At 40.8% G+C, this 23,451-nt stretch overlaps 3 protein-coding genes across 4 annotated transcripts in view; all 3 read left to right on the top strand.

The window, feature by feature from the left end:
- Nucleotides 1-12,799, top strand: part of LOC126409169 (uncharacterized) — a 29,392-nt gene extending 16,593 nt beyond the window's left edge. The window contains exons 6-12 of the mRNA XM_050075132.1: nt 2,547-2,725; nt 4,439-4,540; nt 6,320-6,348; nt 8,935-9,068; nt 9,554-9,732; nt 12,350-12,451; nt 12,634-12,799. Of these exons, the coding sequence (XP_049931089.1) occupies nt 2,547-2,725; nt 4,439-4,540; nt 6,320-6,348; nt 8,935-9,068; nt 9,554-9,732; nt 12,350-12,451; nt 12,634-12,687 (779 nt within the window). The 3' untranslated portion in view covers nt 12,688-12,799. The remainder of the gene's footprint in view (nt 1-2,546; nt 2,726-4,438; nt 4,541-6,319; nt 6,349-8,934; nt 9,069-9,553; nt 9,733-12,349; nt 12,452-12,633) is intronic.
- rbp1.1 (retinol binding protein 1, cellular, tandem duplicate 1) lies at nt 1,902-6,901 on the top strand. The gene is made up of 4 exons (XM_050032855.1): nt 1,902-2,100; nt 2,547-2,725; nt 4,439-4,540; nt 6,320-6,901. The coding sequence occupies exons 1-4, from the start codon at nt 2,028-2,030 to the stop codon at nt 6,368-6,370; spliced, it is 405 nt and encodes a 134-aa protein (XP_049888812.1). The 5' UTR covers nt 1,902-2,027; the 3' UTR covers nt 6,371-6,901.
- A 2,141-nt stretch (nt 12,800-14,940) lies between the features above and the next one.
- copb2 (COPI coat complex subunit beta 2) lies at nt 14,941-21,957 on the top strand. 2 transcript variants are annotated; one of them, XM_050032971.1, is made up of 21 exons: nt 14,941-15,060; nt 15,523-15,660; nt 15,829-15,915; nt 16,251-16,377; nt 16,506-16,654; nt 16,830-16,976; nt 17,238-17,337; nt 17,450-17,592; nt 17,806-18,005; nt 18,151-18,261; nt 18,371-18,459; nt 18,553-18,659; nt 18,902-19,045; nt 19,184-19,314; nt 19,491-19,698; nt 19,928-20,038; nt 20,205-20,419; nt 20,521-20,797; nt 20,907-20,984; nt 21,110-21,286; nt 21,469-21,957. In XM_050032971.1, the coding sequence occupies exons 1-21, from the start codon at nt 15,058-15,060 to the stop codon at nt 21,562-21,564; spliced, it is 2,838 nt and encodes a 945-aa protein (XP_049888928.1). In that variant the 5' UTR covers nt 14,941-15,057; the 3' UTR covers nt 21,565-21,957. The 2 variants fall into 2 exon arrangements, with proteins under 2 accessions (XP_049888928.1, XP_049888927.1); XM_050032970.1 differs by having other exon boundaries at nt 21,107-21,286.
- The last annotated feature ends 1,494 nt before the right edge of the window (nt 21,958-23,451 follow it).

Genomic DNA, 23,451 nt, shown 5'->3' with positions numbered 1-23,451 from the left:
AAGAGATGCAAAATGGCTACAGAAAGACACAAAATGACCACAAAGAGACACAAAACAGCCACAAAGAGACACAAAGTGACCACAAAGAGACAAAAAACAGCTACATAGAGATGCAAAACAGCTACAAAGAGACACGAAACAGCTACAAAGAGATGCAAAACAGCTAGAAAGAGGCACAAAAAAGCTACAAAGACATGCATAATGGCTACAAAGAGACACAAAATGACCACAAAGAGACACAAAACAGCCACAAAGAGACACAAAACAGCTACAAAGAGATGCAAAACAGCTACAAAGAGATACAAAATGACTGTAAAGAGACATAAAACAACTACAAAGAGATGCAAAACAGCTGCAAAGAGACTCACAATGAGTTCAAAAAGGGACAAAACAACCACAAAGACACAAAAAATGACCACCAAGAGATTTAAAGCATCTAAAAAGAGACACAAAAAGAACACAAAGAGACACAGAACAACTACAAAGAGATGCAAAATGACCAGAAAAAGGCTTAAAATTACTGTAGATGCAAAGCAACTACAAAGACATTCTAAATGACGACAAAGAGACACAACGTGACAATTACAAAAGGGACAAACCAACCGCAGACACAAAAAACTGCAAAGAGATGGAAACAGTACCACATAGAGACACAAAACCCCAGAGAGATGCGTAACGGTTACTAAGAGACACAAAACAACAAAAAGAGGCTAAACAACTGTTAAGTCTGTGTCTTAGCTCCTTCGTAGGAGAGGCAGTGGGGTCTTCTGCTTGTCTGTGCCCTCGGGTCCGGTCTACTTGAGATCAAATTAGGCCCATTAACTAAGATGACTTTGACACCCCCAGTCTATATGCTGTTTAAAGGTGTGGGGAACTATTGAAGTCTTTAATTAGGTGTTCATTTTTTGTTGGCCCTATGTGTAAAACTGAGAATCACACTTGAAAAAAACCACCATGTGTGTTTGTGTATATATATATGATACATATTAGATGGTGAACATCTTAATCGTCAGCCTGCCAGACCGCCCCATTTGTAGGATTTTAATTGTAGACATCTAAGCTGGATCCTGATTTAAATTTCCTCTCATATGAAGATCATTGTTGGTGTGTCTACTCTGCAGCAGCCTCCCAACAGCAATTCATTGTGGATCTATTCAGTTCCCCCATTATCATCCACACACTGTGTCTGCGAGCCTGTATTTTTTCCACCAAAGGATTTAAAGTAATCCTGACAGTTGCTCAGCTACAGGAGGTGTTTTCTCACTGAGGCCAATGGCTGAAAGCGCCACTGTGACTGATACTGACTGGCATCCTTTGAAAGATGGTGTGTATGTGTGTGTCTTTGTCTGTGTCCCAGTCAGTGAAGGATTTAGACAGTGGGTTTGCTGCAGCTGGTCCAAAAGAGAGATTATCAAATTAATTGAGTTATTTAGGCGAAACAAAAGATATGACAGTCCTATTGTGCTGCATTTAATTGTTCCAGTCGGATCATTTTAAGCTCAGGTGATTCTGCTTTTGTACTGTTCATATCATCTGCGCTGTGTGCTGCGCTCAGCCACATTCACAAGCTGATCTGTGTTTTGATAGATCTTTGTGGGATTTTACCCCATTAGGCTGATTGTTGATGGTCCTGCATCATGATTAAAACCTCATCTTATACAACAGAAGCAGGCCAAATCTGCCACACGTGGAACTCTGCAGAAGTGGGCCTGTGTCAATTAATAAAGGAAGTGTATTCATCCTAATCCTACGCAGGCGGAGTAAGCACTCTCCAACATAAAGCACACAAGTGTATTCGACATTATGTATGTATCCCTGCACACAATATGTAGGGAAAGCGTGGGGAGGATTGAGGGGTTACGTGGAGTCGACCGAGGGAGGGAAGTGGGAGGTAATCGGATTAAAGTGAGTTTGGTTCAAATTGAGGCTTTTGACAGCAGGTTCTGCACTCGGTCACAAGTAGCCATCCACAGCGGACCTCTTCATCATTCACTGGGAGTAAGGAAGGCAGCAGAGCAACAGCCAACATGCCAGTTGACTTGAACGGATATTGGAAAATGATTTCCAATGAGAACTTCGAGGAGTACCTGAAGGCTCTTGGTGAGTTTGTAGGAGGCGATAAAGGAGGATAGGCCTGGTACAGATGAAAGCATGGGAGCAAACATACCATCATTAGAGCTCTTAAAAGCAAGGTTGTCATTTTGGATAAATAAAATCCTAATATTTCAACTGTAGTAGAACAAGACTGCAGCCATCTTGTGTTATGTTTCATGTCTCACATTGTAGCAGTACAATAACGAGAGACATCCAAATTTATTGACATACCTAATATCTTCCAGTTACTTTTACGCAATAACTAAAGTTATTGTCAGCAATACTGGGCATTTATTAAATCTTAAACCAACAAAAATGTTCCACCTTACCTCAAAATAAACAAGCTGGATTGAAAAACGTCATATCAACACAGCTGCATCACACAACTTTAAAAATCTGTGCATACATGTGTGAGTCTCTTGTCATGTTTCTCATTCATTTTCCTCTTGCAGATGTAAACGTTGCCATCAGGAAAATTGCCACCCTGCTGAAGCCTGACAAGGACATCACCCACGATGGGGACCACATAATCATCAAAACCCTCAGCACCTTCAAAAACTACAACATGGACTTCCATGTGGGTAAAGAGTTTGAGGAGGATCTGTCTGGAGTGGACGACAGGAAGTGCATGGTGAGCATTTAGAGCTGATGTATCCAGAGGGGATTTAATACAATTTAAAGGTCCCATACTGAACTCATTTTCAGGTTCATACTTGTATTTGGGGTTTCTACTAGAACATGTTTACATGCTTTAATGTTCATAAAACAATATATTTGTCTCATACTGTCGGTCTGAATGTACCTGTACTCACCCTCTGTCTGGAACGCTCCATTTTAGCTCCTGTCTCTATAAGCCCCTCTCCTGTAAAGCCCACTCTGCTCCGATTGGTCAGTTTTTACTGGGTTTTTTTACATGTGTTATCAGCATCTCTGCACCATCATTGCAGCCGAGTAATCACAGTAACAACAATGTAGCAGCAGTTTCTACCTTTATACAGTATGGTTGTGGCATGACAACCTCACGGAAGTCCTGACGGCATGTTTATGGCGACCTGGTCTCACTCAGAAGTCAGCGAAATCTGATGCATGGGCAGTGACTTGCGGTGTCAGACACTGACAAAAAAGCGGTCCTTTAACGTTGGCATGATACGCAGCTGGTCACCAAAATAATTTAACGACACTCGGCAGTGTCGGGGGGAAACACGGTGGGAAAAGAACGGATGTTAAGGCGACGAAAGTCAGAGTAGGGCAGGCGTGATGGGTGGTGGATGGGTCCAACAAACACGGACTGTCACCTGGGAGAGCGGTGTTTGTGTCCTTTAAGATTCTAAAGCCAAACCCTGTTTTTTTTCCTAAACCTAGCCACCTACTTTTGTTGCCTAAACCCAACAACGTGCGTTAGTTTTTGGACAAAAAAAAGGTCAATTTGCGATGTTGTACTGACGTAGTGCGTCTATTTTGAAAGAGACTGTATGTAAACTGTAAATTTCCTGTGAAAATGGAAGTGTATTTTGAAAGAAGACAATGCATTTGAGAGGCAGAACTTGACATGGCGTCCCAGAACATCAACAACCAACGTACCCAGGGTACCTTGCACGCTGTATCTGGATGTGGAAGGTCCAACTGTTTTTAAGTATGGCCTGTGCATTTCTTTTTGATACCCTCACAGTATTTATATAGCACCTAAACCTACTGTAATATCTAACTCACAGTATGAGACCTTTAATGAATAAACACGTGATACATTACTGTTTCAAACTTCTAGGAAACCTGTTAAACCTTCACGTTCTCCCATTAGTGCAAACCCCTGTAAACTAACTTTTCCTCTGTGGCGTCCCTCCAGACTATAATGAGCATATGGTGGGCTGAGGTTTTATACAAAACTTTCTACTTACGAAACTTTCCTCAAACTTTTCACACCTGTGTCAGTGAATTGATGTAATGAAGACCGGTGTCAGATACTGCATGAGAAGAAGTGGGGGAGCCAAAGAAATGAGTCAAGACTCACATTCTTTTAATCAGATTGTGTCCCTGAATACTGAATAGGATCAAAGATTATCTGTGGTCCCCCTTGAAAAACGTTTTTTTTTTTTTTTTGGTATGCTGATAGGCTGATTATAGATAAGCTATAAGCTGTTTGGATGAGAGAAAAAGGGTCATGTGCGTCTGTATGTGCAGATTGTATCGCGGTAATTATTTTTAATAGGGGTGCAGGAATACGGAGCCTCTCGCTCGGCATATAAATGTTTGAATCTATATGTTCACGCATCCACATTGTTAAAGCCTCCACTGTTGCATCCTGTGTTATAATCCCATTTTCTCCGTGACTTGTGACCTCATGCAGACCACCATCACCTGGGAGGGAGACAAGCTGGTGTGCGTGCAGAAGGGAGAGATTGAAGGAAGAGGCTGGACCCACTGGGTGGATGGTGATGAGCTTCATCTGGTAAGAAAACACCAGCTCCTGCCATGAATATTAATGTATGCAATTTGGAGACTTTAATCCAAATCCAAAATGCCTCTCAGCACTGTATGTGCAGCGCATATATTTTTATGTGTGAGAATTGGCCCACTAGCTCCGGTGGTACTAACATTAGACCGTGTGAGGTGCATGTGTAACTCGTTTACTGCCAAGGAAATCATATTATTTCTGCATAAGGAACTGCCTCTAAAGGTAAAACAGACTTAAATATTTTGTTTCTTAAGTGCGACTCATTTATTCTGTATTTCTGTCTGTCACCACTAACTGAGACCTCCAGCGATCCGGCACATATCAACATCCGCCACTGCCATGTTATTCTCTTGACTTTTTCAATCTCATTTCTGTTAGTACTTCAATAACTTTTATTTTCTCCTCTGTGAAATTCATAGTGTGGCCCAGTGTGGCCTGTAATGAAACCATTAGCATCTGAAAAGACTTTAAAGTAATGACTAGCACATTACCATTTTCATTAGCTCAGCATTATCAGATTTCCCTCTGTGTGATTACTGCTATCAAAGATAAGCAAAACAATCTGCCAAATTATTTGGTTTAAGTGATGCCAACAGATGTTTTCAATCAGCGGCCATGAAATTAGTTATTAGTTGGAAGTTCCCAAGAGCTGGAGGAGGGTTTGAATGTGGAGCAACAGTGGCCTCTGGTGGCAGGAAATACATTGCAAGGTGGATGAAAGAATTTTGTCCCAGACACACACAAGCACAAATGTATTTTAATGGTGGATTTCTATGCTAAATGCACTCATAAATCATTATATATATATATATATATATATAACACATTATTAGGATACTTTATTATGTGTTGTTTTTTCTGTCCATTTCAATGGATGGAGAATGTGAATGCAGAAATCAACAAATAGTAAAAATGACAATAAATGGCCTAACAGACCCACCCACCCTAACAGAGTTTATTAATTTTTCATGAATGGTTAACGCATATCAACAAATAAAGTAAATTAAAAAAAATAATAAAATGAAGTGGATAGCAAGGTGGTGCAGTGGTTAGCATTGTCACCTCACAGCAAGAGGGTTCCCGGCTCGAACCTACGTAGGAGGCCCGAACCCCTGGGGTGGAGGAGCCCCCCTGTGCGGACCCTGCATGTTCTCCCCGTGTCAGCGTGGGTTTTCTCCGGGTATTCCGGCTTCCTCCCACAGTCCAAAGACATGCAGGTTAATTGGTGACTCTAAATTGTCCGTAGGTGTGAATGTGAGTGTGAATGGTTGTCTGTCTCTATGTGTCAGCCCTGTGATAGTCTGGTGACCTGTACCCTGCCTCTCGTCCTGTCAGTTGAGATAGGCTCCAGCCCCCCTGCGACCCCTAACAGGATAGGCAGTTATGAACACGATAGAAAGTTGTTGCTGTTTTTTGTACCCTAAATCAGAGGTTCCCAACTGGTCCAGCCGCAGGGTCCAGATTTCTCCTTGGTCATTAGTTCAAGGTCCACACAGTTTAATATATTCAGTGTCGTACTTGGGTTTGGACATGTTGTTGAGCTAGTGTCTATGCATCTTTTACCAACAATAGACCAATGCTCAGTCCCTCCCACCCATAGTAACTGTTGCTAAGTCAGACAAATCTTTGTAAGTGATTGTACGACTTAGGGAAGACAGTAGGGCCTAGGATCCTCCATCTGATCATTCCCATTAGTCAAAATTACAGTCTGAGTCTGTTTGAATCTAAGAATGTGTCAGTCTAAAAACTCTAATTGTCTTTTGTTCTCTGCAGGAGCTGAGAGCTGCGGGAGTTGTTAGCAAGCAGGTCTTCAAGAAGACTTAAGATGGGTCTTATTGGACGAGACAGCGCTCCCGGCTGACATCGACTTAAAGAAACACCAGACACATACCATCCACCCTCCCTTTGGTCCATTTGTACACTCCTTCACCTCTCCGTCCACCCATGTTTTCTGTTATGCATATTATTTTCATGAAGCACACATTTATATTCCATCAAGACTGTTGCTCTTCTCTCAGTGTGTAACATGCAGTACTGTATATCTGTCTCAGGGTGGGTGCTCTTCTGATTAACAAGTTTAGATGTGTTGGACGCATGCAGCTGATCTGATGGGTGACCACTGGGAAAGTAAAGGATGGCAGTGACGTTAAGAGAGCAGTGGGTTAATCCAGTTTTAGTTCTTTGAATGCTGTGAATGGAAAAATGAAAGTGTTTGAGGGCTGTAAACATCTGTGCTGCTGATGTTTAGTCTCCAGAATGTATATCAGATATGATGTGTGTATTTATCCATCCTAATTGCTTTGGGAATGTGCCATTGATAGTGAATCAACCAATAAAGTAAGCAGTGCTCAATAATTTGATTTGTCTTTTTCTGAGAGTTTAAACCTGACGTTTATTTTGCTAAACCGACTTGCTGGGAAAGCAAATGATTTGTTTGGCAGCTCAGTCATAGAGAGGCAAACCATTTAAATGACTGGTTGATGTTAAGTTTCACAGGCCAACAGATCAGCTGTTTGAAGCTCCTTTTTTATCACAAAATGCCTTTCCAGACATGCACGAGGAATCTGAAGGCCTCTTCTTAAGAATTTCAGTGAGTGAAGTGAAGCCTGTGGAGCTTCGGCCAGACAATTCGAGCCACGCTGTGCTCTGAATCAGCTTATCTGTCAGCTCACTTTGTGCATTGCCATTACCAATTGGGCCGTCTGTATAAACTGTCCAACTCACTTGCTCATTCTTTGCTGCTACTGCTGCTGCTGCTGCTGCTGCTCACCCTGCTGTTCAGCCTCCTGCCGCTTCTTGTGCATTCACGCCCCACCACCACCCCTGTGTCTACCTGCGGAGCTCTGTTTATTTATGGTTCCCCAGGGGGTTGTTATTGATCTCTCCCTGCTCTTGCTTTGGCTGGTTGAAAAAAATTATGGTCTCAGAGAGGGGTCGAAACGGAGTCTGGCGCCAGGGTAAAATCTGCATTTGCATTTATTCTCAATAAAACGTTTCCACTAAGTGCAGGGGTGGTCTGGCGGAAAGTCAGTAACTCAACTCTTATTTTTATCAGCAATCAACAGGCGAGCAGCTCAATACAGCAGAGGATTTTCAGCCGTTGATTTTGGTCCAACTCTGCTGAAAATTATGTTTTTCTTATTGCTATTTCACTTCGGTGTTTAACCTTCACTGTACAGAATGATGTATGTGCAGAATGTGACACGAGGAGACTGCTTTCACATTTATCTGCTGAAAGAAGGAAAGTTTCTCTGGGTGCACTTTAAATCTGTGTTTAAGGCGTGTATGCATCATTTTGTGACATCACAACTTGCTTGTAGAATAAACCATGGTTCCATGGACACTTACATACTGTACACAGAGAGTGGACAGTGAGTAGGAGACATCTTCTGTCCAGCTGTAAAAAGTCTATTGAGTAGAATTTAGGGAGATATATGAGCATAAATTAAATATAATAATTATAACTATATTTTCATTAGTGTATAATCACTGGACACTAAGAATAGTTGTGTTTTCGTTACCTTAGAATGAGTCATTCATATCCACATACAGAGTGGGTCCCCTTCTGTGGAGTTTGCCATGTTGTTTCTACAGTAGCCCAGAATGGACAAACCAAACACTGGCTCTAGATAGGGCCATTTGCGTTTTCGTGTCAGCCATTGTAGCTCTCCTATGTGCTTGGCACACAGGAGAATTTCCAGTTGGTTGCAATCTGCAACCTCTCCGCTAGATGCTTCTGTATTATCTTTGTTTTTTAAGAAAATCCTGCATTATATATCTTTAAAAGTTCTGTATACGACATTCAACATATGCTCTAAATGTTGCTCACAGCTCCTTTAAACTTTTGAAGAAAATCGTAACAGGTAGGTAGATAGATAGATAGATAGATAGATAGATAGATAGATAGAATTATTTCCAAATATCAGCATAAATGCTGATTTTTTAAAACTTGAAAACCAGTTGAACTTTATTAACCTCCATGCTCAAAGTTCGGGTATTCTGGATTAGCATGTGAACTTCAGAAAAAGAACAAATAGAGAGCGCACACTGTTGGCAGATGTTACAAAACAGCTTCTCCTGTCTGTACATTGTACAGTGACCATCACTGCAGCGTCTGCATGTGTATGTGTGTAAAAGTGCATGTGTGTGTACATGAGAAGTGGTGTGTGTGTGTGTGTGTGTGTGTGTGTGTGTGTGTGTGTGTGTGTGTGTGTGTGTGTCACATATGCCCTTCACAACCTCCCCCAGTGATCGCACAAAGACTGAAAGAAGAGGGTGAGTTTCCCCCCTCCCCCTCCAAAACAACTGCCCCTGCCAATCCCCTTCAAGCCATAAATTTACTTATCAATAGTTCTCTGCCCTCATGCCCCCTGACTCGTATAAAGCAGGAGGACGCCCTGCACCTTCCCCCTCTATACACTGTCTAAAGTCTACACACCAGCTGCCAACATGCCTGCAGACTTCAGTGGGAAGTGGATACTGGAAACCAATGATAAATTTGAGGAGTATTTGAAAGTGTTGGGTAAGAAACTTTTAATCTGGGTGGGCTTCATTTTGCTCAAGATGTTAAAGTAGTGTTTCAGGGTGATGTTGCAGGTTGCACAAGCTGCACAGAGAACAAAATCATCCAATTTTGTGGTCTTATAATTTTTAAAAAAGTGTTTGTCCCTTGTGTTCAATCTAATCTGAAGGTAAGGCAAAAATGTTTTTCTGCAGCATTTATCTCACCTCTGATTATTGAGTATACAACAATTATGATGTAAAATACTAAAAATATTCAGATTTGAATATCATACCTTGTCAGCTGTATCATTTGTCATGGACATTAGGTCTTGATTTCTGCATCATTAACACAATTCAAGGCCTAATTTTCAACAAAAATATTAAGTATAAACATAGAAGTGAGTCAAACTCTCAGCACTACATCTATTCCTATAAAGAATTTAATTAAGTACAATAATCTCTGTTCTGCCCTTGTATAATGAAGTCTCTGTATTCTGACTCTAGATATTGACTTTGCCACAAGGAAAATTGCCATCTCGCTGTCTCAGACCAAAGTGGTATCCCAAAATGGAGACAAGTTTGAATTCAAAACGCTGAGCACCTTCAGGAATTATGAGCTCTCCTTCACTGTAGGGGTTGAGTTTGATGAGTACACCAAAGGACTCGACAGCAGAAACATCAAGGTGGGTCGACCTCTCATATATGGAGTCCTTGAAGGGATAAGAGTCAAGGATAGCTTATGTGATGAGTCAGTATTTCCCATTATACCTCTTGATTGTATGATAATGAGAGCGTGTTATCTGTGCATGTGCAGGGTAGAGATTGGCCTGTGGTTGCTGTGTGTAACATCAGTGCTGAAAACAGATGCAACAAACAGTGTACAGATGATAAAAAATGCCCAGTGACTTGCAGAGATGCACCATTACACTGAGTGCCAACGGGGGAACGACATATGAAAAATAAGTCCAGGGAAAAGGAAGGTTTAAATATCTTATTAATATCTTCAGTCTCTCCTTAAATCGCTGACATCCAACTGCTTCTTTGCACAAAATGCATCAGATACTTGCAGGTATTTTAGCCATACAATTTTCATGCCACAAAGGGCATAGAAAATGCTGTTGTGAGGGTAAATTGTATTAATGAAATAAGTGGAGACCTGTTTTTACAGGTCAGTATGTTAAAGTGTATTAAACTGGTTATTAGTTGATAGTGTATGCTCAGTTATTATTTTGAGACATCAGACCGCTTATTAGTGACAATTTTCATTTCAGGGGCACATTTCAGAAATATAACTAGATTAAAAAAAAGCTAATATTATCAGTCTATACTGAAGGCATTCAGCCCTAATTACACGTCAACTGGAAAAGCAACCCTAAACTGGTGAGTCTTAATGGCAGCAGTAGCCGTCAGGTTAGAGGAGTTAGCCTGTGAGTGGTAAAAGTTGTCATTTCAGAGGGGAAGGCAGGTAATTTTAGTGACAGGCAGTGGTGGAATGTAACTAAGTACATTTACTCAAGTACAGTACAAATTCAGGGTACTTGCACCTTACTTGAGTATTTACATGTTCTGCAACTTTCTGCTTCTACTCCATTAGGCCTACATCTCAGCAGCACATATTGTACTTGTTACTCACTCACTACATGTGTCTAAAAGCTTTAGCTACACATTACTTTTCAAATTACAAATTTTCATACCTTTATTACCCAAATCTGGTGATTCTGAAATTAAAATTTTCTAATAAACTAAGGATTTAAGGTTTCTTATGCAGGGCATAAGAGGGCAAAGTTTCTGGGGCCAAGCCACAGAGGGGGCCCATGCAGGACAGCAATTATCATGTCAGGGGCGTAAATATAGACAGTGAAGGCAGTGCGGTTGCACCGGGGCCCGTGAGGTGGGGGGCCGATAGAGAGAATGGGCCCTCTAACAATGTGTTGGGTGGAGAATGGGCTGTTATAAGTCACTGCATGACTTCAACCTTGAAAATATGCCTGTGTTCAAAGAAGAACTCCCATTAAATTAAAAACAGTGCCATTTTGCTATATATTCCCTCAAAAAAGGCAAACCCATCTTAGTCCTGTTTCTTTTGTAAAATAGTCTATAGCATCTGTAACAAGTTATATGCTTATTCAAAATAAACTATAATAAACTATTAAAACTGTTAAATCAAACTAATAATTTCTTATTTTCTTTGATATTTTTGTCATACACAGATATGCACTGATGATTGTTGGGTACTATGTTTGTTGATGTTATCCAATGTAAAGTCTCTGATCATGTGATGAGAGGATATGTGCACAATAGTGTGCATTGGGGTGCGTCACAGCTACCTTATGCCACTGAATCATGTTCATCCTAAAGATAACCAATGATGACCACATATTATTTCAAACCAAAATATTCACCATTACCTTCTATAAGAAGGAAAATAGACATTGTATTTATCCTTGCTTTCATAAAATGTAGCCTGAATATTAAAAACTCCCTCTTCTGAAAATGGTATGGGCTTTTTTTTTTTTTTTTTTTTTTTAAACGCAACCAGTGTGAAAAAAAATGCTGGCGTGGACATGACCTGAAAAATTTACTGATCTAAACTAGGATAGAAGAGACGGATCATGTGCGTGCTTTGATATGTGTTAAGCAGCTTTTTGGAGGGCCCTTCACTAGACCTTTTCAGGGGCCCTGCTATTTCTATGGGCCACCCTGCCTTTAAATTCCCCTACTACTTAAGCTTAATAAACTCTTTAAAAACCCTCTTGGATCAGCTGGAAATGCATCACCACAAAGCTCAACACAGAGCTGTTTTTCTGACACCTTCAAAAGTTGACTTTTTGGAGATATGTGGTTTTTACAGGACGGCCATGCTACAAACATATGATGATCTTGTTGAATATGATGCAGCGCTGTCGATTAAACTACTTAACAGTGTATAAAGGCGTTAAATTAGCACAACACCTACAGCAGTAAAATGAAACATACACACTAATGCAGCAGTAAGATTAACACAAAAAACATCATATATCATAGTAAAATGGACACAATCAATACCTTCACTATAAGTACTTTAAGTACATTTGGCTGATGTTTAGATAACTCAACTTAAATAAGGTTTTTAATGCAGGACCTTTAATTGTAGTGGAGTATTTTCACTGTGCTGTAATAATATTTAAGTAAAGGATCTGAATACTTTTTCTACCACTGGTGACAGGCTTATCTGCAGAGGAGTGAATAAATACTTAAAATATGTGTTCAATAATTAATTAAGTTCACTGTTTAATGAGCACACTATATGTTGTCTGGTAGTGTCTGGTGACCTGGGAGGGGGACAAGCTGGTGTGCACTCAGAAAGGAGAGAAGGCAAACCGTGGCTGGAAACACTGGATCGAAGGAGGCAAACTCTACCTGGTGGGTTCACTATCTGTCATATTAATTAGATTTTTGTTGAAATATTTGAGCCTAGCTGATGAATAAAGGAGATATGTGTTGGATTAGTGGGACGTATTGTGCAGCAGAATGTGATTGTTGAGTCTGATGAGGACAGTTTTATCACAGTTATTGCTCTAATCTTTCCCTCTTGTCCTCCACAGGAGCTGACATGTGAAGATGTAGTTTGTGTTCAGGTGTTCAAGAGGAAAGAATAAAAGGCAAATATCTGTTTTAGGTTTTCATTCCCTCAGTAAAGTATTTGTTTGCTCCTTAATAACATGTTTTCCTACATATGAACAAAACAAATAAAGGTGCTTTTCAGACATACATATCATGTTGACAATGAGCAGAGACAAACCTGTTACTGCAATAAATAAACTTTAAATCTGAGTGTTCACAGTGGGCGTAACATCAGAGGAAGTGACAGTACTGTTTGACAGAGGAGAGTGAAAGAATAACCTCACACAAGGTGCTAACTAACCAGTATTTTTCATTCTGAAACACTTGTAATCAACATAACCTGACATATCTCCTGTTGAGGGGTTTTAACAGCTGCCTGTGAAGTCACATACAAAAAGACTGATTTAGAAGGGTTTTAACTTTCACATTGTTTATCAGTTACACACTGCATTGAACACAGCTTACAGTCACTACAGTGGGGCATTTTATAAACCAATGCTTGAATCGCCATCTGCTGGAACAATATGGTAATAAGTGAGAGGAGATGACCTCTAATAATAAAAGAGTGTAGGTTTTGTTTCTACATTGGAGAGGACAAACGTGAAATGGGGGGTTTGGGGTCGTCAAGCACTTAATTTCCTGCATTCTTGTGATTTTTTATGCACCAGTTTGTGCCATTTCTGCATCGATTCACAATGTAAATGTCTTTAATTCTGTCAAAATAAAAGTCCTCTGCTACTTTCATGTTTTTACTGGGGGAGACAAATGCACAAGGGTCCATAAATTGAGGGGAACTTGTTTCCTACACCCCCACATCCCCAAAATATATACATAATATCATAATAACCAAAGGATGTAAGCCTCAGAAATGACAGCTTGAACTCTGTTCATATAGAGCAGTGTGTAACTTTCTACTACTATTATTAATAAGCAAATTGATTTAAAGTGGAATATTTAATTCATATTTAATTTATTTATTTACTTATTTCATTTAATATCTAACTATTTTATTATTTATTGTGAAATAAATCCATACCATATGCATTATACCTTGTGCAAAATGATGGTTTGTTGGGAAACTAGTGGCTAGATGGTCAAGTATATTTGAATCATTAACACTCCTCCTCACTTACTAGCATCAGTTTGTACTCTTCAGGGTGCACATGATGTTTTGTAAAGAAATGAATGACAGCTCTTTGTAATCGGGCCATGCTTTGATGACAGTTGGGTTATAGCAACATTTTCTTGTGACAAGATAACCATCTTGTTGGAATCCGTTTACTCATGATCAACAAAACAACTTAACAAGTTATGCTTATGTATATATTTTATGTATATTTTTGCTATGATGAGGAAAAAGTAATTAAAAAAAAGAACATGTTTTCATTGCAAACATCAAATTCAGTGCAATATCAGTGTCCTCAGTCTCCTCTATAGTGTAATGAATTTAATTTAATCAGCTCAGTGATGAGGAATTTGAAAAAATATGTCCCACCAGAGGCGTAAAGTAGTTACAAGGGGCCCCAGTGCATGCTACATGACAGGCCCTAAGGCATTACGCTATGGTTACTTAGGGTTATGTGCCTAAACTAGCTACCGTTTAATCTTATCGTCACATTATCATCAAATAGAGACTTGATATTGACTTGATAACACCAACTTACATATGACCCAGGTATCATCATGGCATATATATGACAAAAATACCAATGGAAATAAGAGATTATTTGTTTAATTGTACAGTTTTTTTTATAGTTTATGTTGAGTAAGCATATATTTTGTAACATATTTTGTTATAGATTCTTACTGACTATTTAAAAAGAGAAAAAGAAAACAATATGAGGGAGATGGGTTTACCTTTTCAAAGGTATATCTAGCAAATGGCAAATGGAGTTTGTCTTTAAACATAGGAATATTTCAAAGGTAGCAATCTAAATTACTCACAAAGGCCTGTCCTCTGCCTAACGTATGCTTGGAGGGCTCCCTCTCTTTATGGGTCCCCTCACCCCATGGGCCCCAGTGCAACCACCCCACCACTGTCCATATTTACGCCTCTGCCTCCCATTAAGGTCCTCTCCATTGCTCAGTTAATCTCAGAAAATAGAGCAAATTAGTAATCTGAAAACATATTGATGTAATGTCATCTCAGTGTGACATAAAACTACTGACAGCAACAAACTGGGCAGACTTTTACTCCCTGTCATCGTGTCATCCATCGCCTGTTGCAGACAGCAGCATTTCATGTCACGTCACCACTTCCAGCGCAACTCTCGCGAGATTGGGTTTCAGGAAGTTCCACGTCAGTATCCAGTGCTCTGTTCACTGAAGTCGCAACATTTGGACCCCGATAGCAACTGTTCGCAACTCATTTATTTGATCTTATTGCGACAACACGGGGATAAAACATGGTAAGACACATTTACAGGAGTTCCCGGTATGTTTTGTTTTCTTACATGTCATCTAAAGGTCCCGGTTTTTTTTAAAAGGACAGTGAAACTGGCAAATAATAATGCATTATTGTAAATAGCTTAGCGGCTAACTAGCTTCAGTTAGCATGAGAGCTTGTAACTAACGGCTGTTAACGTTTATAACAATGGTTGTTTGTGAGCTTTATGTGTGCTTACAGTAGTTTTGAGTCCATTGTCGATTTCATTATTATAGGATGTATGCGTGTAGGATTGTTGGGATCATTTAAATATATTAGGGCCAGTGTTAGCATGCTAACGGTTTTTGGCTTTACTGTCCTGTTATTCCGGAGCTATACGTTGACGCTACTGTGTTTAATAAATCCTTAAATGCCCGTGTAAGGTCACTCAAGTTGAGAGTTTGAACGGTGTAGGAAATGACTTTGACGTCCTCTGTCTTTTCAGCCTCTGAGGCTGGACATTAAGCGGAGGCTGACAGCCAGGTCAGACCGAGTGAAGAGTGTGGACCTTCACCCAACCGAGCCATGGATGCTGGCTAGTCTGTACAACGGCAGTGTCTGTGTGTGGAACCACGAAACACAGGTGGGATCACAAATCAATGGGCCATCCATACAGAGTTTCACCACACAGTATGGAAACACATTCTCTCTTGAATATGTCATTTTGTAGCCAGAGACTGACATCACAAACACATAGAAGCAGTTATGATACTGTGAACCTGAACTGAATCTGTAATGTCCTTTTTTCTAGACTCTTGTCAAGACCTTTGAAGTATGTGACCTCCCTGTCAGAGCATCCAAATTTGTGGCAAGGAAGAACTGGGTCATTACAGGAGCGGTGAGTTACGTCCATTGTTTGTGTAGTGATCACAACTCTGACAGTTGTCATCTATAACACCAGTCTTTATACAAGTTAATAGTATAAACAGAGTGTGAGCTCTTGTTTAATTTGGCGTTGTGTTATGTGGGCAGTGGTGTCACATCACAGTGTTTACATTTAGCCTTTACGTCTGATTATCTTGCCTTACGTTTTTCTCGTTGTGTTAGACTCAAATATCATATACTAATGGCAGATTCTGTAATGTATTTTGCTCGTTTGTCTTTTTCATGTGTCCATTAACCTAATAACCTGTGTATTCATAAGTTAATATTCAAACTGTTTTCCCTGCACAGGATGACATGCAGATCCGAGTGTTCAATTACAACACCTTGGAGCGTGTCCACATGTTTGAGGCCCACTCGGACTACATCCGATGCATTGCTGTCCATCCCACCCAGCCCTATATCCTCACCAGCAGTGGTACGCTTGTACACTTATGATATTAATTGGTACCATATCATTGAGAGACTCAATAGTCTCTTTATACCAGTGTCTTCAAATGTATGTGTTGCGTTCACATGCATGAATGTATTTCTCTTTCTGTGCAGATGACATGTTGATCAAGCTGTGGGACTGGGAGAAGAAGTGGTCGTGCAGCCAGGTGTTTGAGGGTCATACTCACTATGTCATGCAGATTGTCATCAACCCCAAGGACAACAACCAGTTTGCCAGTGCCTCCCTGGACAGGACAATTAAGGTAGGTACTGCTTGCTGTTGTCACCTTTACTGCTGCTAATTTATCTTGTCAGTGGGTGAACGCTGTGGACACTCTTCTTTAATGTCTATAGATTTAGCTTGCCTTAAGTACATATAATTAAAGGCCTCTGAAGTGCATTCATTGACTCTCTGTCGTGTCCTCTGGGTTGTTCCAGGTTTGGCAGCTAGGCTCTTCGTCTCCCAATTTCACTTTGGAGGGTCACGAGAAAGGAGTCAATTGTATTGACTACTACAGTGGAGGAGACAAACCCTACCTCATCTCAGGGGCTGATGACCGCCAAGTAAAGATCTGGGACTACCAGGTTAGAAAACTTTTAATTCACTTCCTTCTCAGGAAGGTGAGAGTAAGCCACAGAAGACTGATCATAGAACAATTAAGCACTTACAGTCTCATTTCCTGCTTTTGTTTCATTATGTTTAAGTCAGTGATTACAGCTCACTAAAAGAGCTGATAGTTCTAAAAAATATATGTTTTCCTAATTGATCTGCTACATCCTTTCTGTGAGCATCTTTTTGCATTGTGTCTGTATATAAATGTTTAACTGTTCCTTTGTGTGTTGCAGAACAAGACCTGTGTTCAGACTCTGGAGGGCCACGCCCAGAACGTCTCTTGTGTCAGCTTCCACCCCGAGCTGCCAATCATCATCACTGGATCAGAGGACGGTGAGCAGGAATCCCACTCGTTCACCCCTGTACACAAACACCCCCAGAATGCAGCTCACCTCATGGCTTTATTGATCCTTGCTTCATGCAATGTTACCTCCTCCCTCTGTAGGTACGGTGCGTATCTGGCACTCAAGCACGTACCGCCTGGAGAGCACTCTGAACTATGGCATGGAGAGAGTGTGGTGTGTGTGCGGCCTCAGGGGCTCCAACAATGTGGCGCTGGGCTACGACGAAGGCAGCATCATTATCAAGGTGAGCGGAAGAGAGAGTAATTCTTAAAATATGTATTTGAAACTTTTACACAAGGCACATCCAACCTGCTAAATACAGAAGAAAAATGAGTTGTGCAGAAAAAAAACAATCAGCTTACAAAGGAATTTTATCTATAAAAGACATCAAGATGAAATATTTTATGGATATTATCAAAACTTAAATCTTTCTGCTCTGTCTCCCTCTGCTGTGCAGGTGGGTCGGGAGGAGCCAGCAATGTCTATGGATACAAATGGAAAAATCATCTGGGCTAAACACAGTGAAATACAGCAAGCCAACCTGAAGGCCATGGGTGACGCTGAGATCAAGGATGGAGAGAGGCTGCCATTGGCTGTTAAAGACATGGGCAGCTGTGAGATTTACCCCCAAACCATCCAGCATAACCCTAATGGAAGGTATGCACACAGGCCCTTTGACTGGTTATGATTGTAACAAACAGGCAGACATGAGCACTACATATGTTTAACTCTTTTCAGGCAGACTAGAGGTGAATTTAAATAAGATCTCTGTCATTCATTTATGCATTTTTGTGTGCACCAGGTTTGTCGTGGTGTGCGGAGATGGAGAGTATATCATCTACACTGCCATGGCTTTGAGGAACAAGAGCTTTGGCTCAGCACAGGAGTTTGTCTGGGCGCATGACTCATCTGAGTAAGTATGCAGTTTGAATTAGGTGTGATAGGTGTGACTTCGCTGCTTTATACCTCTGTGTCAGTGAGTTAACTGCTATACTCTTTTTTTTTTTTTTTTTCAACAACAGATATGCCATCAGAGAAAGCAACAGTATCGTCAAAATCTTCAAAAATTTCAAAGAAAAGAAATCCTTCAAGCCTGACTTTGGAGCTGAAGGTAACATGAACATTGTTGTTTAGATGTGTAGTTTTGGAAGTTGATAGTTCCCACTGATTTCCTCAATGGATGTGTTCCCATTCTTCCCTGCAGGGATCTATGGAGGTTTCTTGCTTGGGGTGAGGTCAGTGAATGGCCTGGCATTTTATGACTGGGAGAACACAGAGCTGATCCGCCGCATTGAGATCCAGCCCAAACACGTAAGACTGACTTTTCACTTTCACTTTTTTTTTAAACGTTAGGGTGTAAAAGTCGTTATATAGTCTTACATTTTAATTTCTTAGGTCTAAATTACCACAAACATTTTATATAATTTATGTATCTTTAAATTTCTGTTTGTCAAAATGAGTCATGGCCAAGAAAGGCTGTTATTTTATTCGCTCCCTGTTTCTGTCTGATTCTCTACATTGTCATTTTTTTCCCTTATTAATAATTTGTCCAGATCTTCTGGTCAGACTCTGGTGAACTGGTCTGCATCGCCACAGAGGAGTCCTTCTTCATTCTGCGTTACATGTCAGATAAAGTAGCTGCTTCTCAAGAGAACAATGAAGGAGTGACTGAGGATGGTATTGAAGATGCCTTTGAGGTGGGTGCATTTAAGTTAAATCTCAAAGAAGTACTCACTGGGTTTAATATCTGTCCCAGTGAATTTTGTTTGTACCCACAAGGTGCTATTCCAGCTTCAACTAAAAACTTTGTGTGCTTGTTTTTTTTAAATGTGCAGGTCCAGGGAGAGATCCAGGAGATTGTTAAGACTGGACTCTGGGTCGGAGACTGCTTCATCTACACCAGCTCTGTGAACAGACTCAACTACTATGTAGGAGGAGAGATAGTCACTATTGCTCACCTGGACAGGTACAAATACAGCATATAGTTCAGCTTCAATTTAAGTGGGTATATGATTTGCTGAATAAAATGTAATTATGAAAAAATGTAATAGTCTGGAGAAATAGAAGCTTATCTCTAAAAGTTTAATTGGTTGCTGTGAAGGATGCTGCATCTTTTTCACCTGCTGCCTTCTCTCCCTGCAGAACCATGTACCTGCTGGGTTACATTCCAAAAGATGACCGTCTGTACCTGGGAGACAAGGAGCTCAACATTGTCAGCTACTCCCTGCTGGTCTCCGTCCTGGAGTACCAAACTGCTGTCATGAGGAGGGACTTTGGCATGGCTGACAAGGTGCTTCCCACAATTCCTAAAGAACAGCGCACCAGGGTGGCCCATTTCCTGGAGAAACAGGTAAGGAAATACAGCAGGAGTTGATTTTCTCTGTTATTTAATTGCAGTCTTTTAGTTTAATAGAAAAGATGCCAATTTTTTTGTACACAACTTGATAAGAGGTCATGCACGGGCACCATCAGTGATACCAGATGATCGTCTAATTGATAATGTATTTAGCTTTTACTCCAACAATGATGAACAGTTTGTGCTTGTAGGATGCTGATAGGTTTTGTTTTTGTTTCTTCAGGGCTTCAAGCAGCAGGCGCTGGCTGTGTCCACAGACCCCGAGCACAGGTTTGAGCTGGCGCTGCAGCTGGGAGAGTTGAAGATCGCCTACCAGCTGGCTGTGGAGGCAGAGGTAAGAGCACACTAGCTGGCTTACCACATCTTCTGACCTTCTAAAAACCTTGCCAGACAATTCACAATGACTCACAAGATTTTGTCCATCGCCTCCCTGTAATGTCATTACTGATCAGGTCCTCTGTCCAGTACATTTCTAATATTTGTCATTTTAACTCCTGCAGTCAGAGCAGAAGTGGAAGCAGTTGGCGGAGCTGGCTATCAGCAAGTGCCAATTCGGCCTGGCCCAGGAGTGCCTGCACCATGCCCAGGATTACGGTGGCCTGCTGCTCCTTGCCACAGCGTCCGGTAACGCCACAATGGTGGGCAAGCTGGCTGAGGGCGCAGAGAGAGACGGCAAGAACAATGTGGCCTTCATGACCTATTTCCTGCAGGGAAAGTGAGTACCAGCTGAATGTGACATTGGTGGACAAATTGGGGAATAGATGTGTATTGATCACATAAAATTTGTTGTAACTACATATAATCTTTTTTGCACAGTCTGGATCAGTGTTTGGAGCTTCTGATCAGGACAAACCGACTGCCTGAAGCTGCCTTCCTGGCTCGCACCTACCTGCCCAGCCAGGTGTCCCGTGTGGTTAAATTGTGGAGGGAGAACCTCGCTAAGGTCAACCAGAAGGCAGCCGAGTCTTTAGCAGACCCCACAGAGTATGAGAATCTCTTCCCCGGGCTGAAGGAAGCCTTTGCAGCTGAGCATTACCTCCGAGAGTCCTGCTTGGGCACCACTAGGCCTGCCAAAGATTATCCTCTTGTCACGGTGAGTTTTATGTTGACAAATGAGGTAGTGGTGTTGCATGCAGGCAACATTTCTATAGTTGTATCTCAGTCCTCTCTCCTGTATTTTAACAAACTCCAACATTTTTCAGCTCAACGAAGACAGGAATATTCTTGAGGAGGCTCAGGGATACGAGCCCAAAGGAACCTTTATTCCTACTGTCCCCAAGGTTTGTCTGCTCTATCCAACATTTTCTATTCAGCCAACTTTTATCTAATAGTAACCTGAGTACATACATTTTGCAACAGTCAAAACTTTTTCTTAAACTTTATTTGACTCGCTCTTTCCCAGCAGACACATGACAGTGATGAGGAAGTGGCAGCAGCTCCTGTCATCGCTGCAGCGGTAGCAGCTGTGGCGTCTTCACAGCCTGAACCTGTTGTGCCTGCAGCAGTGGACAAAGAAGAGGAGGAGGAGGAGGAGGAGGAGGAGGAGGAGGAAGTCCCTGAATTCTCCACATCACAAAAAGAGGTTGGACATGTTCTTCTTCTGTTTTTGTCTGTTGATTATACTGTCTGTTTATAACCAAAAAAAATTGTGGCATTATGTACTTTTAGGAATATAATACAAGGAAATGTTCTCAATTGGTAGTTATATTCTTGATGAGTAATGCTTATAAAATCTATTTCTCCTTTGTGCGTGTCTTTATGTAGACTCTGGACGAGCTGGAAGTGGACCTGGACAACATGGAGCTTGATGACATCGACACCACAGACGTTAACCTCGATGATGACTTTCTAGACGACTGAGACCTGACGCCACTCTGCTCTCCAGCACTCTTCAGAGCTTATTTAAAAAAAGAAGAAGAAGAAAGAGACCAAATCCCCTTTTCCCTTTTTTGTATTTGTACGTAAAAATATTATATTGTCAAGCCCGCCCACTGCAGCGGCAGGATTTAAGTAGATAATTATGATGATGATGATGATAATGATGATGATATCAGTAATGTTTTATTCGCAGAAGAACAGTAGACTCTCCACGTCTATTTCAGACTCTCCATTTTGTACACCTTCTATTGATTGAGTAACTTTCATTAACTGTCCATTGAGCGATATGGTATATTTACTCTTTGCTTTGTAATGTCTGTTATGGCAAATCAAAGTTCATTCAGTCCAATAAACTCCGGTTGCTGTACATATTCACATTTGACTTGAGAGCGTATATTACTAGATGCTAAAACACAGGAGTTCATGATATTAACCTGTCACTTGTTGTGTCATGCCATCTGTCTACATTTATGTAATTGGAGGTGAAGAACTAATTGGTCAGCTTATGTAACTGGCATAGTGCAAATGTAAAAATGCTGGTATAACTCAAGTAAGCTTGATGCCAAATACACTTGAAAAAAGGTATTTCAGACATAAAATCAATCACACTACCACCGGTGTTTTCATTTACTCAGGCTAATTAGACCTCTGCTCAGGTTGGGCGGAGCAACAATATGAATTTGAGAAATCCCAAATCCATAAAGTGATTAAAATTGTGAAGGTTTTTTTATGGCATTGGTGCAAGAAAATAGAGAAAAGACTGAGATACAAGTCACTGTACCTGCCTATAGAGCACTGAGAAGAGGTCATAATAAGCCATGATAACCACTATTTGCTATCTAAAGATATGGTGGAGCAACGGTTTCCTTTGTCCTCTGGTTCCCCCCCAGTTTACACTGTTAGAACTGTTGTCATGCATTAGCACTGTTTATAGAATTAGCATTGTTAGCTGCTAGCCACTGGCTCAACCACCTCCATGTTGGCAGCCATGTCCAGACAACTTACATGCTCTAAATTTCACATAGAGCCCCTTTAAAACACCTGTGGGTGTACCAGCTGTGGGTAAGTGTCTTGGGTTTATTATAGTGCTTCTTAAGATGCACAAGGATGTTTCCATTATGCTTTTTTATTTTACTTACTTTTATTTATTTAAGAAAAGGGACAGTGTGCATTAATTAACAGTTTAACAAACGTAAAGGCACCCAAATTATCTGAAAGGCTAGTTTTCATCAGCAGTCCCTTCACCAGCTGTAAAAAGGCATCCTAGAACAATTAAAAACAACAATAAAATACAGCAGCAGCAGGTGAGTGCAAATGTTTAAACTGAGTAGCAGGTGGCACCTTGTATGGTAGCCTCAGCCACTAGTGCAGGGGTGTCAAACATAAGACCAGGCCCGGCCCACCAGAGCGTCCAATCCAACCCTCTAGATGACTTTGCACACCAAATGTCAATGCACTTGTGAAGGCTAACAGGTTTCAGGAGCACTTTAAAGAGTGAGCAGATACTTCATGTAAAATTCAGCCTCAGATGCTTTTCACCCTGACCAGAATACAGCTCTCTGAAATAACAATGAGTACTTACTGTGATCATATTCACAGATATTGAAGACTGTGCAAAATATTGTCAACCAGCAGCTTCAGTACAAAATAATCTGTATCAGACTTCTATATTAGAACAATATTGGTTTAACCCTGTTGCTAAGGCACTGACAAAATTTCAGTAAATTTGTAAATGGTTTGTAAGGCAGGAGATGACTTCACCTGCTTCTTCAATAGCTTCTAGTTTAGTGGAAAATTATGAAAAAATACACATGTAATGAAAGTGAGTAGTAGACTGAGTGAATGTGGAAAAAACAGACATACTGTTGA

This window comes from Epinephelus moara, chromosome 21 (assembly GCF_006386435.1).
Source record: "Epinephelus moara isolate mb chromosome 21, YSFRI_EMoa_1.0, whole genome shotgun sequence".
In the NCBI taxonomy this organism is placed as follows: domain Eukaryota; kingdom Metazoa; phylum Chordata; class Actinopteri; order Perciformes; family Serranidae; genus Epinephelus; species Epinephelus moara.
This window is presented reverse-complemented; position numbering and strand designations above follow the sequence as displayed.

Excerpts from the sequence above, each read along its gene's own strand:
- rbp1.1 (XM_050032855.1), top strand. The coding sequence starts at position 2,028 with ATGCCAGTTGACTTGAACGGATATTGGAAAATGATTTCCAATGAGAAC. Across the intron at positions 2,101-2,546 it reads GGAGTACCTGAAGGCTCTTG|ATGTAAACGTTGCCATCAGG; the intron begins GTGAGTTTGTAG and ends TTCCTCTTGCAG. Across the intron at positions 4,541-6,319 it reads ATGGTGATGAGCTTCATCTG|GAGCTGAGAGCTGCGGGAGT; the intron begins GTAAGAAAACAC and ends TGTTCTCTGCAG.
- copb2 (XM_050032970.1), top strand. Across the intron at positions 18,460-18,552 it reads GCCTGACTTTGGAGCTGAAG|GGATCTATGGAGGTTTCTTG; the intron begins GTAACATGAACA and ends TCTTCCCTGCAG. Across the intron at positions 21,287-21,468 it reads TCTCCACATCACAAAAAGAG|ACTCTGGACGAGCTGGAAGT; the intron begins GTTGGACATGTT and ends GTCTTTATGTAG.